We start from the raw sequence: 19,480 nt of genomic DNA, 5'->3' as shown, positions 1-19,480 counted from the left end.
TTCTGGTCAGCATAAGTTCTGTGTGTTCCCTCTTATATACCTGCTGTGCACTGATATTCCCATGTGCCTTGACCCATAGGGCAAAACTAGACCAGTGTCTCCTGACTATTGACCACAGGGGGATCTAGAAGACAAAATGTAATGTCTAGACTCCACTAAAACCCACCGCTGCATGTAGAGAATGGTGAAGGTATTGATCAGCGGCAGCGGGAACAGGGGGCTCCCTCATAGCCCTCATCTGGTGTTGGGACAATGACTTTACATTCCACTGAGAGAAACATCCCATCTTAAGTGTAAAAATTGTCAGATAAATGCAATTCCAACATTAACAACAGAAAGTGGGGATTTTTGAGACATAAGGGAAGAAAAGAGTTTGATAAGGTAAAGCAATGGGAACTACAGGCCCGTACAATGTGATAGGTAAGTTATATGTGTTGTATAAGGGTCTGCTGTTTTGTTCAGGCAGTAAGCATTGAACCACATTTACACAGATGGTGCATATAAAGCTGTTGCCCCAAGAAATAATTTGGAGCAGCGTCGGACTGGGGTTCCTTGGGTCAAGCAGAGAAGATGATTCTGAGGGCCCACCCTCCATCTATAAAGAACATGCACATGTCCTCTGGTTCTCTGGTGGGCTTTGTTTTGTCACTGTATGAGAGAGATATAGTTTCTGAAACCAAGTAGGGTCTCTAAACTCTGTGTAAGTCTGACAAGTCTGCTGAATATGGTGGAGTGGAAGGAAGTTATGTTTTTGAGGCTCTACCAAAGACTGGACTTGGTCATGTTCCGATGCTGGATTGTGGTCTATCAAATTGGCTAATGTTTTGTGAGATCATATGGTTCATAGATCATTTGGAGGACGTTTTATAGAAAGATTGAGCACCATATTTAACAGTAGGCACTGGAGGTCCAGTGTCTATGGAGAAGCCTTGGATTGGGGCAACTGCTGCGCCTAATAAGCTATAATATATTTCTTAACATTTCTTTTCTGTCTTTCCCACGCCTCCCTATCAGTTTCCTATTAGATCCAGCAGAAGGTTACTTGTCTGATGTGAGCAGTCAAAGTGTTATCTATTATAAAAACTGTGGGCACCTCTAATAAAAGTCGAGGTGCCACATATGTGTCAATATTATATCATCATGAGACGAAGGAAAGATGACACATAAATGTAACTGTTCACGACCAAAAATGTATAAAAACATCTTTATTTCTTTATCAAGCTATGCAAAGACATTTAAATATAAATAGTTGCCATGAGTCCCCTCTAAATAAAGACGTACAATACTGGGAAAAATTTTAGGCAGTTGTAGAAAGATGCTGCAAAGTAAGAGTGCTGTTAAAAATATTTATGTATTTTTGATTCTTATTTATTATTTCTTTACATATTTTGTCTGACTGTCGTTTTTCTCTTTTTCTCTGTATTTGTATTGAAATATTGTTTATTTATTTATTTATTTGTTATAACATATCTTTTATGCACTGTATAGGATGTGTAGGTCATTCATCAACAACATGTACTCAGGTTTTGTCGGGTGAGCCTTCTTAAATTTATGTCCGTGATGGTGTTATGGCTTGGCATAAAGATTTGTCTTACTGACCAAGTCTTTGTGTTGATTCGTGCCTGCGCTGATATGTTTGGGCGTTGTCATGGTTATTCGCCTGTTGACAGTATATGCCTTCTGGTCACAAATGGGATTGAGGGGCATGTCACGCTCCTCTCCTATGGGTGAACCACATTATATCGGCGTTAATGTGTGTGGGCGTTGTCATTGTTACTCGCCTACTGTCTGGATATTATTACGGTCACTTATTGGATTGAGGGGCGTGACCCGCTCCTTCCCGATGGGTGAACCGCATCATCCCCACGGCTGACACGCATCGTTGCGCGTCATTTTTTACGGCGCGGCGCTAGTTATGTCAGTGGGAGTAGTCTTCTCCTGCTGCACACCATTGGTCATTTATTTTCGGGCTCACAGTATTTAAACTTTGGCTGTCAATGTAGTAGCACATCTCCTGACGAAGGTTGCGAAACGCGCGTCGAGGTGCTGCTTGTCCAGGTGTAATACTTTTCCACCATGTCCTCTGCAGGTATAGTTGAATTTTACACTCATTGTAGTTGATATATTTTTGACTTAGTGCTCCATATCTTAATTATATCATCGTACTCTTGGTATTGGAGCGACCTGTCATTGCAGCATTATCTATATCAGGCCCCTGGTGTCCTGATGCTGCTACTGCATGTTGACACACATATGTGGTCTTTCATCCTTTCTTAAAGATACATGCTTTTGTGTATGAGGACTTTTCTATCTGATTATATTATATTTAATATTTTTTCATTATATTACACCTGGTATATTTTATGATATTTTAATTGTCTATAGTATATACTTGGGAGGGGGGTTAATTTTTGTATCTCTAATTTTGTATTTATGTGTAATAAAGTATTAATTATGATGAATAAAACTATTTTCATAAAATGATAGTGTATCAAGATTTCTCTTTGGTTTGATGGCTCTGTGTTCCATGTTTATTTTTTTGTATTAACAATGTGGCTTACGGATTTAAGGGAGAAGTAGCTGCTGCCTAGATTTCAATCCTGACTCTTTCTCTGATTGGATTTCATGACTTTCAGTAGCTTTTCCCTACATTTTTCTATTAATCCAGAACATGTGATATATCAGAAAGTTTAAGAGTACAGACAGTTTTCTATAGTATTTTGTTACTTATATAATAATACACTTTGTTTAGGTTTTGATGTTTTTATTAAAATAACATGACTAAATTTTCCACATAAGGTTGGTATACATGAAGGAATTTAAGGTGTAACCAGGAGCAGTTAAAAACATGCTATTCTTAAAGTTCTTTTTTTCAACTAGAGATGGTCTGTAACTGCAGTCTCATCTGTTGGTGCAATGTGGATGAAAGGTATTCCAGTTGAGTCATGTTGTTAGTTGCCATAAATCGTTGGTAGGTGGCACTAATCATGTCCGGGTTGGCACTGTGACTCAGCCGAGCCACAGGCAGAAACATTTGTCATTTTTTACACACAGTCTGGGGATCCAGATCTGTAGTACAAAGATTTGTCCAGTCCAGTTTGGCACTGTGACTCAGCCGAGACACAGGCACAGAAAAAAATCCTTTGAGGTGGACCTATGTTTGCTGGTATTCATGCAAATTCCTTGGGATGCTTTTCCGAGGAAGAGCTCAGTGGAAATTCCATATGAATGAGTCTGTGAGGTAGGTCTTGTTTTCTTCCTCAATGCAATCTTTGGAATTGCAGACACTCTAGGTCCAGTTCCCTCAATTATCGGTGTAGAATCTATAATGTTTAAACCACTGGATTCAGTAACAGGGTAGGTCATGGCAGCTTTGCATTCATGACTTCCACTGCCAACTATTGATTTCCTGTTGCAAGAATACATGTTCTGTGTGGTGTTCTTGATTCTGCATGCACTGAAACTTTTAGTGGTTGCTCGGAAACATTATAGTCATGTCTTGAGCAGCAGAGCCCTGCTGCTCATTACGGTGAAAGTCTGAGGAGCTCCAAAATGTGTTCACTTTATATTTGTCCTCGTGTGGAGATTAAGGACAGGGTTCTTTTGCTCTCAAGAACCAGTGCAGCCATGGACAAATCAATATAAAATGTCCAACCAAGACTTCATCCTGTTAAGATAAAAAAACATATAAGCCTGATTTTGCAGGAATACATTATCAGATAATTCTCATTTTATATTATTCTACTTCATACCACTAGATGGTCAATGAGTAGTTGAAAATTGTGAACTATCAAAGTCTCCCATGGGCTTCATTTATCAAAACTTTCTAAGCTAAAATCTGGCCTGACTGCCCATAGTAACCAATCAGAGATCAGATTTAATATCTTAAAGGCTATGGACATCTTTGCAGACTTTTGTCTATTGCTTTGTATTTTATTTACATAAAACATTTTCACAATTAGTTTGTGTTTTGCAGCTTCTATGTCTTACAATACAAAACAAGCTGCTCTATGCCGATCAGTGCTCATGCCGTCAGACGAGCTAACTGTTGAGTCAGCCTCCAGCCCATCTCTCTGCTCTCCTGAATGCTAATCTAAGCTGACATTTTATTTGATTTAAGTTTAGTTTTATTTTCTTTAGATCAATGTTAGGAGAGCAGAGAAAGGGGTGTGAGACTGACCCGACAGTAAACTCATTTGACGGAATAATTACTGAATGGCAACCAGCAGCTTGTATTGTAAAACATATAAGCTGCAGAAGGCAAACTGTCTCAAATGTTTTTTTAATTAAAACCAATTTGTAAATGTATTTTATTTAATAAAATACATACAATGCAATGAAAGTAAAATGTTGGCAAAGTAGTCTTACCCTTTAACCCATTCACTGCTAAGGAGGTATATTAGAAGTCCTTGCAGAAAGGCACTTCAGTTGCCAAGACCATATCTGATACCCAATCTTTATCATTAAATCTGACTGCTTCTCTAGCAATACCCATTACAGGCTATGGTCATAGCGATAACAATTATCACTAAGAGGGAATGTCTATACATTTCTGATCAATAGAAAATATTTTCATCTGTCAGAAAAGTAAAAACCACTGGAGTAGAACTAGAGTTTCTTAAAACATAAGTTTTACTGTTATTCCCTCTTAAAAATGAGTTGCACAATATTGACACATATATAATATACGTAGGAAGTAAATTTTTTCCTCCATGTTACAAAACCATCAATAGCGTCGTCAGACACCGTGAACAGGCGTTCACTCCAACAAGGGCAACACATGGGCCATGAATTTTCCTTGCCACTGCAGGATTATTGAACGGCAGTCATAGCTCTAGTGGACTTAACACGGGCTGAATGGCCAATCTTCCCTGATGAATTCGGGCCATAAAGAAACGCGTCGGGAGGAAAATATTGATCTCTAACATTGAAGAGAGGTTTCCCAGTGCTCTTGTTTTGAGGAGTCCAACCAAGTGCACCTGACAACAGAACGGGTAGGGGGGTAATTACCCGAGAGGCTCTATAATTATTTGTAAGATGACGATTGGGATAAATAAGATATAAAAGAAAAAAATGGAGCTTACATTTTGACAACCCTGAAAGTTTAAGGTATAAACGACTGAGTCTTTTTCAATTCTACATCTCCTAAGCTTGGATGATACATTGATTTGTGCTATTGAATGTTTTATAACAAGGAGGAAAAAATTTACTTCCTACATATATTATATATGTGTCAATATTGTGCAACACATTTTTAAGAAGGAACAAAAGTAAAAGTTATGTTTTAAGAAACTCCACTTCTACTCCAGTGGTTTTGTCTTTGATAATTGTGGAGCACTCTATCGGATCATAATCTTGGTGAAAGACTATAAAATTCACTATCTTTCTACCGTCTGTCAGAAAAGACAATTTCCCCCACTAACGATTACCATAAACCATGATTTTCAACACTAAAAAAATAAGTATTTGTTAACGCATTAGAATAGGATTAGGGATTTGTGATTATTTAACATTTTCTGACCATAGAGCCAGCGTAAATCCAAGGTTGAGCTGCACTTTAATTCTGCAGGACACATGAGTAGACGGTGGACATACACACAGACAGGGTAGATACCTTCAGACTCCATGTCTGCCCTCTTTCGGTCTTTCTCAAGAAAGAGGGCAGCTGCCAAGAACAATCCTCCTCCGATAGCGCTCACGAATACGCAGACCATGAGGGCATATTTCAGGCTGTTAAACATCAGCAGGTCGGATTCTGGCTTTCCTCTGCGGATGAGGTCAGATAGCTGAGGATAAGAAAATAACACATTGTTATGTAAGATGAATTATGGGAAATATCAGAATATGTGTAGATTTTCTCAGACAGCGGATGCTGGATATTAATGCAGAAATCCGGTGACAGCAGACTGTAGGTGGTGGTGAGTGACAGCTCCTCACTGAGGGTGCTGTATGGGCATTGTGTGTGCACTATATGGTTGCTATATCTTTACTGTCTGTTTGGTGGGGGTGTACTGTATTAGTGCTGTCTCCTTTGTGTGAAATGTATGTGCGTGGTAAGTTGTTCACAAAGGGTATCATGCAGGCTAAGACTGACCCCCAACGTTAAAGAATTTTGCTTAGATACCCTTTAGGATGATGATGTAACTAATACTTACCACTCCGATCAGAGAGGGGCTCCATGCATCACCCAGCAGGTGGGACACAATTATTTGTAGGGCCTCCGCTGTGGATCGTCTTCTGGGGGTCACCACACTCTAAAACAAGAGGACATTCTGAGTAGGCAGAAGGAAGTTACTGAACCTAACTCAACAATGGCAGCCAGACAAAGTGACGGAATATCTGCACTACAATATCTGCAGACAGCGCAGTCTGTACTTGTAGTGTCCTCCGTCTCTTGTCTGGCAGTTATTGCAGAGTCAGTGGCATTTCATAAACTAGGCCGGAAAATAGACATTAGGTAAAATAAATGTCATTTCAGCTGTAATAGAGAAACATCCTCATGGTTTCTGATCACTTACCAGCAGGATGTCGTCCACAACGGCAAAATTCAGTGCCAGCAATAACGCCCCGATGGAGATGAAAATCTGAGGGGAGACAAAACATTCAGAAAAGACTAAATGGGGAATACGGGGAGGGGGCAGTACAATAAGTTACCTCTTATCCTGAACTCTGCTGCACAGGGTGGGTATTAAACCTGCGTATAGACCTTACACTGTATAATAATGTATATGTGTATGAATACCTGTGTGTCTATGTGTATGTATAGCAGTATATCTGTATGTGTATGATATCCACAGGTATACACTGTATGTATAAAGGTATACTGTATGTTTATATATGTCTGCCTAAAGATACAGTAAGTGTATGTAAAGCTGTATATCTGTGTGTGTATGGTATCCACAGCTATAGACAGTATGATTGTATGTATAGGTGTATATGTATGTATATCTACAGGTATGTGTATGGATATTGTTTCTTCACCTTTTTAATATAATTAAAAGAAAAAACATCAATGACAGAAAGCTGTTCATCAGCCACTTACATAGGAGGCCACAAGGCTGAAACTTGCCAATAACAAAGCCAAGAGCAGGAAAGGGGCGCCACCCAGCATTCCGCACGCACAGACTAATGCGTCTGCCCGCGGGTTGATTTTCCTGAACCTCTTGCTTATCTCCACGCCAGCTCCAACTCCCACGATTCCGGTGATCACAGTGATCATGCCAAAAATCAGACTGCAAAGAAAGAGATTATAGAGGTCATCAAATGGATTCTCCACGATTGTATATAAATGATGATTAAAGGACCTGAGTATGACTACTGCTCCAACTATCTGCATGTATCTAAAGATTAAATCCATAAACTCTGTTCTCAGGCTGACAGGGCTCTCTATGGACCTATCCCAAATATCTTGTCAGTATAGAGCAGACAGTCACGTAGCAGTCTATATACACTATGAGGGTGAGGTTTTATATCACAGAATTGTTGAAGATTTTTTTGTGCGGTTTGGCAAATAAATATCCACAAGAATTTATTCACTGCAAATACACATTGCGGAAATGTCGCACATTTTTACAGTGGATTTTACCCTTAGCAATGCAAAGGGTGAAATCTGAGGCAAATACGCAGTAAAATCCACATTTAACACCCCATGTCTGAACCTACCCTGTAAATAGATGGCTGCCAGGAGCCCTGACCACTCACCGCGTAGCCGTGCCCAAAACTCAGGTAGAGAAAGGAAGAGTATGGACATAATGGGAGATAGCCGCCCTCACAACCTCCTGGCACACACAGTAAGTAAGCGTTTACCTGTCATCAAATTGACATATTGCAGTCTGACATGGATCACTTCTGTATAGGATGACCCGGGCCCGCTTGTAGAAGGACAGAGCCCAGTGGGAGAGGGAGCCGGAAACAAATGTCACAGTTGTGAATCCCAGCATGGAAAGCATAAAGCTCGGGCTACAGAGAGAGAGAGAAATGTGAGTGACACAAGAGACACGGGGTAAAGCCAGCGACAACAATCACTACACAGAAAACACTCACTTTTTCAGCAGAGCTTTCACGTCGGTCGTCCAAGAATTGCTGTTTGGGTGTTTATAGCTCTTTTGTTCTGCGGCTCCTCTGGATGGTTCCTTCATAAAGAAGATAAGAAGCAGGACGGCTATAATCCCCAGACCTGGAATGATCTGTCCAGAAGAAGGAGGAGACAATGTATATTATATATATATAGAAGTATTACAAATATGAAGTGACTGAAACCAGATAAAGGGGCAAAACCTAGAAATGACTAATAACAAAAAACAACACATGTCAGTGTCCATAAATGACGGTCTACAGCCTCCGGACTGATACTCATAGAGCTGGAACTTTCCCAAGTCCCTACTTATTGTTTATGGGTCCAGAAGATAATGGGAGCAATTCCAATAACAAGACAAAAAATGAAATAATAGTTTGCCTGCAGGAATCCTGCAATCCTCTCACTTACCCGCAGTGCCCAGTGCCAGTCACCACCAAGAACGCTTGTCACTTTGGCCCCCATGATGTATCCAAGGCCACTTAATAGGTAAAAATGAAGAAGATTTATAGTTAAGAAAGGGCATAATCTCTGCACAAATATAACTATAGACATAGATATAAACAGTATAAACTTCTACACTCATTATATATATTAGACACTTTTTGTATCCAGTTAATAATTGTAAAATAATGTGTTTACACAGGACACTCACCAGCCTACGGGGATAGCAGTCCAAAAGATGGACAACATGCGGCTTCGCTGGTCTGCTACAAATAGGTCGGCGATGATGGAGGGGGCAATGGTGGAGTAACTTGCCGCACCGATCCCAACCAGTCCTCGCATGAGCAAGAACAGCCAGAAATACTGGGGAAAAGGAAAAAAAATCATAATTAATAACATCTTTACTAAAGCTTTACCATTGGGACTTTAATATTGATGGCCTATTGTTAGGATAGACAATGGAAGAAATAGATCAAAACTGGTGCAGAGGAAAAATGAAGTATTTGCCAATGGAAACCAATCAGGTTGTTGCTTTTATTTTCCTTAAGATCTCTAGAAAAGTGAGAGGTGGAATCTGATTGGTTGCCATGGGCATCTACTCCACTTTTGCACCAGTTTTGATATATCTCCTCCAGGGAATGTATGATTGATGTGGGTCCGTGGCACTCCTGTGAGCGATGTGTCCATTTCATTGTTTACGCAGGTACATCGGCTTGTAGATAAGGGCGGCTGTGCCTGGCACTGCAGCTTGTCCCATTCACTTCAATGGGTCGCTTGTTGGGGGTCCCGGAGGTCAGAGCTCCACAGATTGAGCATGGAAGAAGGATAGGTTATCAATGGGAATGTACCAGAAAACCCCTTTAATAATAAACATAGGATGTTACCTTATCAGGAATAAATGAGCTGCCAAGGATGGAGGCTGACCAGAGGGTGATCCCAATACAGAGCAGATATTTTCTATTCCAGTGATCACCCAAATATCCAAATACTGGAGCCACCAACATGAAGCTGCAGAGGAAGACTGAAAGGGAAGGGGGAGAGAAGAGGTGAAAGGAAGATACAACAGATATTTATATATGGACAAACTATTAAAACCAAATTCCCCACTTTTTTTTAATTCCCACTCTCATTCATTAATGTAAAGCTTAACCCTTCAATTACTTTTGCAGTTTGATAAAACTTTTTGTAAATCTGTGTATATAGTAAAAACGATATAGTACATCTTAATGTCATATTTTGGGTTATCACTGGAACCCATCAACAAGCAGGTAAATGCTGCTGATGGATGTTATTATGGCCTTATTATGGATTTGTCAGCCCAGTCACAGCAGAACACCATTATCCTAGGTTTTCATGTCCCGGTCACGTCGCAAAAACACTGCAAAATTGTGCTGTTTTGCTGCGATTTACGGCAATAAAACACGTTTAGACCGCGAGGTGTGTACCCAGCCTTATGTAGTGCAACCAACTGTCTTATTTCTTCACTAGAACCTGATGACATCACAACCTTGTGTCAGTCAGATCATGAGATACCAGTGAATAGATTCGTCACCTTCTCTAGAATATTGGTTTAGTTCCCAAAATGGCGGATTCCAGGTGACTTACAGAACAAGATTTTATATTAATATTTACCTGCTTGCAGCAAACCAGATCCACTGTCTTTCAGATTAAATGATTTTTCTAAATATGGCAGCGCCCCTGTCAGATAAAAAGAGAGATGTCACTAGAAGCAATGCATGTATTTCCATCATATAGGTATAAGGCATATTAATGGAAGCGACCACTGGGACCCCCACCGATCTCTAGAATGGGCGTCAGCGCTATAGAATCTTAAGGCACTGGAGTCCGTTCTGGATATGGGAGCAATGGAGACGAGAAGCCGCCACCACTGACTTTACACAGTCCGCGCTGCTGCTAGATACAAGAGAGCGAATACAAGTGATTTAGATAAACGATTATAGCGCACACTCCTGCGCACTCCTGCACTATAACCGTTTTTCTACTGAAAGTGGAGGTTCGCTATAAGTGCCTCCACAGCTACAGTACTGATAAACCCCAGAAATAAAATGAAGTACCCCACACCTACCAGTGACACTGAGCCGATCCATGTAGGATAGCAGATTTATATAGAACAGAATCCCTACAATAACGATGGATCGTGTGTAGGAGATTCCAGTACGGTCATGTACGTCCTCTGCTCTGGGGCTTTCGCCATCGTCTTTATCCATTTCACATGGAGGAGGCAAAAGGCCTTTCTCCACGTCCACGTCCTCATGGCGAGACGCCATGTTCACGGATTTTGAGACTGTAAACTCTGGAAATAAAAACAGAAAAGGGACATAATATTTAATCACTTTATATTACTATTAGGGTATATTCACATGCGGCAGATTTATTGCATAGATTTCTGTGACTGGCAATAAGTTCCATTCATCTTCATCAGCAAGCATATGGATTTCTGCAAGTCCCATTCAGATGAATGGAAAAGTTGCACAAATTTTTGCACTAAATCTGCCGCGTGTGAATTCCCCCTTATAATTAACATCTCATTATTCAAGAAATTCTAATAGATAATATGGAATCTCAGGACCACAGACAAATATTAATAAATAATAATAATAATAATAATAATAATAATGTACTAATACAGCGTTCTATACAGATGAGCAAAACAGACAAATTGGTCTCGGTATCGCTCACCGCACTGGTTCTATGATGATTCTGATTTAGAAAAAAGCAGTACAAGCACTTTCAAGTATAAAATATGGCGCTCACTCAGAAATCACCAAAATTTTTTAGGTCTCCTTTGAATCTATGGGCAAAACTGGTCTGGCTTATGGCATCTGATGGATGATGCTGAGATTTGTTTTACACAGATTGTACATAGAAACAGCACAAGCTAAATACACGGCAGCGTACATAACCCCATAGACGAACATTAGCTGCACATTTAGTATCTTACTGCTCTGTCTTCCTGAACATTATAAAGGGGTTGTCTCATCAAAACCACTACTGTCCATATGTTCCAGGAGTGAGATCTTTAGTGATCAGGTGATCGCCTTTAGAGAAGGGTTAACTTAATAAAACAATCCATTTAACTATGACCGTTTCATAATCCGGAATGTCTGATAATCTGGAACCTGTGGGATTTCGTTAGTGTCCAATTAAATGATCTTTACTGTGGAATTATTGTTTAGAAGATAATTCTATATATTATACAGGTGTGTCCCATTGATATATGTTTCTCCATGTATACGATGCCCACGACCATGCAGCAGAGCTCAGTGATCTGTGCCAATCAGCTGCTGTAGAATTAGATGTGCGGCTGGGGAGTAAGGTGTATAATAATCTGCTGGAAAAGTCTTATCACCCTTGTTAAATGTAATAAATGGAATAAACTGGGTACTCACAAGTATTTTTCTCTCCACTAGACGGCGCTCACAATCTCTCTCTCTCTCTCTTTTCTCACTCTCTCTGCGCTCTCATCATGTGAACGGTGATAATCAAGGCCACGTCCATTCTATTCCTTTGTGACATCATCGCTTTGTGACATAGGAGTTGAGGCCACGTCCATTCTATTCCTTTGTGACATCATCGCTTTGTGACATAGGAGTTGAGGCCACGTCCATTCTATTCCTTTGTGACATCATCGCTTTGTTACATAGGAGTTGAGGCCACGTCCATTCTATTCCTTTGTGACATCATCGCTTTGTGACATAGGAGTTGAGGGCACTGTGATGTAAGTGTTAATAAACAATGGGTGGCTCAGTTATATGACTACTGTACAATAATGTGATGGCCCCTCTTATATAACCTGTCTCACTATTTAACATCCTCTATCTGTATCAGTGCTTTCTAACCTGTGGCTGTCAGGCTGCTATGTAACTACAACTCCCAGCATGTACTGACAAGTTACAGCACATTCCTCCATATATATGTATGTGCAGAGCCATGGGTCCTATCTTTATACATATAATACTATATATTGTTACACATTTGTCATTCTACAATAGCTCTACTTCTAGTCCAGTTACTTATACCTATACAGTATATATACCCAAGGAATCCACCACCTGGGGGCCTCTACAGTCACCCCCTCCCACTTGACACCAGGGACCTTAAAAGATTTGTTCCAACTAGACAACCCCTTTTCAGCATGCAGCCTCTCCAGGTCTCAGGTCTATCTGAGGGCGGCCATACATTAGTATTACATGGCGCCCATTCCAATCAGGTCCTAGGTAGGGAACTTCAGTGGTTCTAGTCTCGGCCTTTTGTTGGAGGATTATTAATGGACGACCCCTCTATATAACATCCATATAACCTCATTTATATTATTTTACTACTATGGAAGTGTAAACCTTTCCATAATAGAAAAGAGAAATCAACTCGCTAGAATAAATTGTCCTCTGACACTCTGTAGTGTAATGGAAGTCAATGGGAGACTCATGGACATGACCTGGATATACAGAAGGAGAACAGTGGTTCAGAGACTTAAACCAGTATCATCTTCTGATGCGTCTCAAGCTGGTGACATAACATTAAAGGTACCCCAGACCGGACCCCCTGTATACAGACCCCACACCAGAGCCCCCCTTTTACTGACCCCCAGTTTACAGACCAAAGACCCCCAAACTACCCTTTTACAGACCTCAGACGAGATGTTCAGCTACCAACCTCTCCCCGTCCCTGCGCTTCCCATAGCTTTCAGACGCACTGAGAATGTAGTAGTGATGTAGCAGACGCTTATTCAGCTCTGCTACATCTGATAGTGATGTAGGAGTGTTGAGTCTATCAGTTATAGCAGAGTTTAGTAGGTATCCTGCAAAATCACTTTTACATCTGAAAAGACACACACTAAGCTCTACTACATCTGATAGTCTCAACTATGCTACATCACTACTAAATCTGGCAGGACATGCATTTAGCTCTGCTACATCTTATAGACTCAACACTGCTACTTCACTACTACATCTGGCAGGACATGCACTTAGCTGGGCTTCATCTGCTAAACTCAACAGTCTGTTTCATGTCTGAAGTACTAGTGATGCAGCAGAGTTGAGTTTATCGGATACCTCAGAGCTGAGTGTGTGTCCCATCACATGTAGTAGTGATACAGTAATGATGAATATGTCAGATGTAGTGTAGTAGAGTCTATGGGATGTAGCAGAGGTGAGTCTGTTCTGGATTGCATATATACACTGACTAGTATTAGATATAGCGTCTACAGTGCTTAGATAAAGCGTCTCAGCAGACAGTATCCCGCATCATAGGCTTAGATACACCAGCTCAGCAGACAGTAGCACACATGATAGAATTAGATACACAGTTCAGCAAGCAGTATCACCCATGATAGGATGCATTGATCTCCCGGTCAGTGTTTCAAAGTCTAGTACAAGAGTTGTGGCTGCACAGGACCCTGGGATCTCATGTCACAATTTAGATGCATTTTTTTGCTATGAATCGCGGCAAAAACCACGGCATTTTGTGCCGAGTTTTAAAAAAAATCACTGCTGAAAGTTAAGTTTTTTCCCACAGTACACGACATAAAATTAATATAAACTGCGAAATGAGATTGGTATCAGCCTTAGCAGCCGGGATCTCAGAAAGGCAGTTAATTCATTCATAAAAGTCATTGTAATCTTGCCTGTGATGATAATAAGATGAATGTTGAGAAGAGATCTCTACAGAACAGGAAGTGTCAGTTTTTTTTTAAAATTGTTTTTATATTTTCTGAGAAGACAAGAAATTTCAGACACAAGAGAAAACAATAACAAATGACCGGTTAATATAACGCTCGTTAACGATAATTGCCCTGTGTAAATAGGAGAACGATCAGCAGATTAACGAGCAAATGCTCGATCATCTGCTGGTCGTATCGTTTTAAAAAAGTAAAAGATTATCGTTGTTGGCAGCACATCTCCCTGTGTCAACAGGGAGACGCGCTGCATACATGATAATAATGTATGGGGACGAGCAATCGTAGAAACGACCACTCGTCCCTATCCATAGCTCCGTGTGACAGGAGCAAGAGAGCGCCCATCAATGATGTCTCTTTGATCGGCGATTGCTGCACTGGCCGAGTCTTGGCTGGTGTAAAAAGGCCTTAAGGCTCTATTCACACGACAGGGACCGAGTGTCGGCCAATAAAAACGTCCTTTTTGATCCATTTTTCTCGGCCGTTTTGCATCCGTTCCGTTTCGTGTTTCCGTTTTTAACGGCCGATTTTGACCCGTTTTTGCATCCGATTTTTTCCCTGTCTATTTTAAAAATGGATGAATTTGTAAAATTTTTGCCACACACTGCCCTCTGCAGACACTGCCACACACTGCCCCCTGTAGATACTGCCACAGCCCCCCTGTAGGTAATGCCACACAGCCCCCCTGTAAGAAGTGCCACACAGCCCCCTGTAGGCAATACCACACAGCCCCCTGCAGGTAATACCACACATCCTCCTGTAGGTAGTGCCATACAGCCTCACTGTAGGTAATGCCACACAGCCCTCTGTAGGTAATGCCACAGAGCCCCCTGTAGGTAATGCCACACAGCCCTCTGTACTGTAGGTAGTTCTACACAGTACCCTTTTACATAGCACCCCCCCCCCCATAGATGGCACCCCACTACCTTTCTATAGATAGCGACACCGTTCCAGGAGAAGTCCCTGACTTCAATATCCATATATGGACAGTGATGTCAGGGAATTCTCCTTGAGCGGAAATTCCGGCTACAGCATCGGGGATTCCACTTCAGAAGTCCCTGACGTCACTGTGTCCATATATGGACAGTTAAGTCAGGGACTTCTCCTGGAGCGGAATCCCCAATCCCCGGCCACAGTGTTGCCGAAGCTGTGACCGGAGATTGGGGATTCCGCTCCCACAGGGAGCAAGAAAATACCCTCCTCCTCCTCACATACACTTTGTACTGTGAGGAGGAGAGAGCAAGTGAGCGATGGAAGACACGCCCGTCATTTGGAACACATTCGAGTGATGGTCGTGTATTACCCTGCCCCCTAGACTTCTAAGGGGGCTGGGCGGCCAGGAGAATCGCAGAAGATAGGTCATTACCCATGTTTTGACTGCCAGGTTAAAAAATTGGTCATGTGAATAGCCGCATTCTATTGTTCCTACTGCGGCCGTGTGACAGCCCATTTTTTGAGTGTCCGCCACATGGCCGGGAAACCCTGTTGTGTGAATAGGGCCTAAGAGTTCAGAGCTGCTTGAAAAGTTTGTTAAGCAAACAAACTCTTGTATGATCACCATGATTAAACAATCATGGTGATTATCAGCTCCTTATCTGCCCAGATAAGGAGCTTGCTGGCTCCGTTATCTCTGGGCGGAAGCCGTGGCCCGAGGGAGAAGGAGATGAAAAGTTCAGCACTGCTTCAGTGTGAGTAGCGCTGCACTTCTAAGCTTAGTTTCATAAAACATGAAACTAAGTGGAAGAGGTGTGGACACTTTTAGAGAGAGTCGGCACATAAGATAATGCAGAGCTGCTCACTCTAAAGCAGCTCTGCTCACATTAAACCCCGATGCACGCTACCCACGTCTATAGACGTGACAACTGCACGGGGCATTGGCAGTTGGAACATATATAGCCATATGGCAGTCGTGAAGGGGTTAAAGTTTAAAGCCACATTCCAAATATTGTTATACATTTTTGCCCAGTGTTGTTCATCCAAGGGCCTAATTTGTTTGACCATTGTTTTTCACTGTTAAATTTTGTTTTATTTTGTTATAACCCTTTATAAATATTTGCCAGAGCCTTTTTCTTGGGATTTGATTCGACACACCCCAAAGACCTGCCTTGGGTCTTATAAATGTGAAGGAATAGTCTCATTTGAAGTGTCCTTTACACGTGGTTCATTATCCTGAGGCACATCTGATGGTGGAGAAGATTGTTCCTCTTGTTGGATAAGAGGAGGGTCAGTGGAATGTAAGGCATCACTCTGAAATGTTGCTACCTTATGGTCAGGATCCCTTTCAATAGCAGGTGATATGCATTCCTCTACTCTGCTTCTTAGTTGGTATATATGCGTCCTTAGGGGGGATTCACACGAGCGTGATTTGGCAGCGTGTAGGGCGCGTGGTTTTCGCGCGGCACGCAATGCCCTATAGAAGTCTATGGGGCAGTACACACAGTCCGTGTATTTTGCGCAGCGTTTGTTCGCTGCGCAAAATACGCGACAGGTTCAATAACTCTGCGTATTTCACGCATCACGCACCCATTGAAGTCAATGGGTGCGTGAAAACCAGGCAGGTCGCACGGAAGCACTTCAGTGTGAACAGCGCACGAGCTGTCAAAAGGATGAATGGAAACAGAAAAGCACCACGTGCTTTTCTGTTTCCAAGCATCCAAACGGAGTGAACCCCGACAACCGAAGCTAACTTCACCGGGTTCGGCCAAACTCGTTTTGGCCGAACCCGGCAAAAAAATTTCCGGTCCGCGACGTCGGGAGACATTCACTGTGCATGGTGCTGAAAGAGTTAAACTGTTTCAGCACCATGGACAGTGACTTGCGATCCCAAAATACATGAACCTGTAAAAAAAAACGAAGTTCTAACTTACCGATTACTCCTGTCTCCTTCCTGCAGTCCGACCTCCCGGGATGACACTTCAGTTCAAGTGACAGCTCCAGCCAATCACAGGCCAAGCACAGGCTGCAGCCAATCACAGGCTGCAGCGGTCACTTGGACTGCCGCGTCATCCAGGGAGGTGGGGCCCGATGTCAAGAGAGGCGCGTCACCAAGGACGCGTCACCAAGGACGCGTCACCAAGGCAACGGCCGGGAAGTTCTCGGTAAGTAGGAACTTTATCTTTTTTTTTTACAGGTTTTTCGCTGTTGTGTTCGGCATTCACTGTCGAGGGTGCTGAAAGATTTAGCTCTTTCAGCACCTTGGACAGTGACGGGCGTTGACAAGCCTCATCTCTATGATGCCAGCTGCGCGAAAATCACGCAGCCGCGCATCAGACACACATGACACACGCAGCTGTCAAATGGTTTTTGCGCTCGCAAAACGCCGCGTTGTTTGCGCGCGCAAAAACGCAACGTTCGTGTGAATCTGCCCTTAGAAGATGACCATCAGAAGTTCTTACTTTGTAAGCCTCGGATCATGCAGTTTCCACTACAGTTGCTGGTATCCATCTTAGTCCCATTGTATTGTTTCTAGCATACACACAATCACCCTCCCGAAAATGCATTGTGGATGAGGAGTTATATTTTTTAGACAATCTGACTTCATATTTGTTTTGCAAGTCAGATGTGAGATCAGGATGAAGTCTGTCCCAACAGGTCTCGATCCTCCTGTTCATCGGAAGTTCTGCAGGGCTGCATCCGGTACTGGAGCTGGTGTCACATGATGTTGTAGTAGAAAATTTGCCAGTCTGTGATTTCAATGTCCATCAACAATTCTCTTTAAAGCATCCTCAGTAGTCTGAACCATGCGCTCTGCTTGTCCATTTGAAGTTGGATGAAATGGAGCTGTTGTAACATGGTTAATAAGATTATTTTCCATAAACACTTTGAACTCTGTGGATGTAAATTGTGGCCCATTGTCTGACACAATTATATCAGGTAATCCATATGTTGCAAACAGCCTCGGTAGAACTTGTATGACAGGACTTCTTGCGGCAGAGGATACTGGTACAACTTCTAATCATTTGGAAAAGTAGTCAACAGCAAGGAAAAATGTAATTGAACTGGACCTACAAAGTCTATATGCAGTCTAGACCACGGGTTTCTGGTTACTTCCCAAGAACGTGACACAGCTGTTGATGGAGAATCACGCGTGGTTTGACAAGGAGTTCACTTCTTTACCCATTGCTCTATATATTCATCAATTTTAAGGCCACCATACATAACTTCTAGCAAGAGCCTTCCAGGATGTCCTTTGTGCAGAGCTTTAAGCACTTAAATTTGGCCAGCACTGGGAATTACCACTCTGTTACCCCAGAGTAGACAACCTTTGTAGGCAGAGAGTTTAGGCTTTGTTCGTTCAAAAGGTTTAATCCTTTCAAGACCGAGCTCATTTTGGCCTTCAGGACCAGCCCCATTTTTTCAAATCTGACGTGTCAATTTATGTGGTAATAACTCTGGAATGCTTTTGCATATCCAAGCGATTCTGAGATTGTTTTCTCGTGACATATTGTACTTTATGTTAGTGGAAAAATTTGGTCAATAAATTCATTGCTTATTTGTGAAAAACACCAAAAGGTTGAGAAAATTTGAAAAAATTATGATTTTTCTAATTTTAAATGTATCTGCTTGTAAAACAGATAGTAATACCACACAAAATAGTTACTATTTCACATATTCCATATGTCTACTTTATATTTGCATCATTTTTTTAACATTATTTTATTTTTCTAGGACGTTACAAGGCTTAGTACTTTAGCAGCAATTTCTCACATTTTCAAGAAAATTTCAAAAGGCCATTATTACAGGGACCAGTTCAGTTCTAAAGTGGCTTTGAGGGCCGTATGTACTATATAGACCCCATAAATCACCAAACAGCATTCAGAACGTTTCTTAACCCTTTAGGCGTTTCACAGGAATTAAAGCAATGTAGAGGGGAAATTGACAAATTTTATTTGTTTTGCTTCAATTCATTTGTAATACATTTTTTTCTGTAACACAGAAGGTTTTACCAGATAAACGCAACACAATATTTATTGCCCAGATTCTGCAGTTTTTCGAAATATCCCACATGTGGTCCTAGTGTGATAATGGACTGAAATACCAGCCTCAGAAGCAATGGAGCACCTAGTGGATATTGTGGCCTCCTTTTTTTAGAATATATTTTAGGCACCATGTCGGGTTTGAAGAGGTCTTGTAGTGCCAAAACAGTGGAAATCCACCAAAAGTGACACGGTTTTGGAAACTGCACACCCCAAGGAATTTATCTAGGGGTATAGTTAGCATCTTGAGCCCACAGGTCTTCTGCTATATTTATTGGAGTTTGCCTGTGA

The 19,480-nt window shown here is 41.6% G+C and overlaps 1 protein-coding gene and 1 long non-coding RNA gene across 2 annotated transcripts; both read right to left on the bottom strand.

The window, feature by feature from the left end:
• Positions 1 to 2,743: 2,743 nt before the first annotated feature.
• LOC142656442 (uncharacterized) lies at positions 2,744 to 5,841 on the bottom strand. The gene is made up of 2 exons (XR_012849677.1): positions 5,615 to 5,841; positions 2,744 to 3,667 (listed from the first exon to the last, which is right to left on the bottom strand). It is a non-coding gene; the product is annotated as an uncharacterized LOC142656442 (long non-coding RNA).
• A 1,961-nt stretch (positions 5,842 to 7,802) lies between these two features.
• On the bottom strand, positions 7,803 to 17,657 carry LOC142656645 (protein spinster homolog 1-like). Its single transcript, XM_075831571.1, has 8 exons — positions 17,609 to 17,657; positions 10,605 to 10,832; positions 10,151 to 10,216; positions 9,403 to 9,539; positions 8,730 to 8,881; positions 8,486 to 8,555; positions 8,044 to 8,186; positions 7,803 to 7,959 (listed from the first exon to the last, which is right to left on the bottom strand). The coding sequence occupies exons 1-8, from the start codon at positions 17,655 to 17,657 to the stop codon at positions 7,803 to 7,805; spliced, it is 1,002 nt and encodes a 333-aa protein (XP_075687686.1).
• Positions 17,658 to 19,480: the final 1,823 nt, after the last annotated feature.

Source organism: Rhinoderma darwinii, chromosome 6, assembly GCF_050947455.1.
Source record: "Rhinoderma darwinii isolate aRhiDar2 chromosome 6, aRhiDar2.hap1, whole genome shotgun sequence".
NCBI classification, from domain to species: domain Eukaryota; kingdom Metazoa; phylum Chordata; class Amphibia; order Anura; family Rhinodermatidae; genus Rhinoderma; species Rhinoderma darwinii.
The sequence above is the reverse complement of the archived record's forward strand: the minus strand, read 5'-3'. Positions and strand labels throughout refer to the sequence as shown.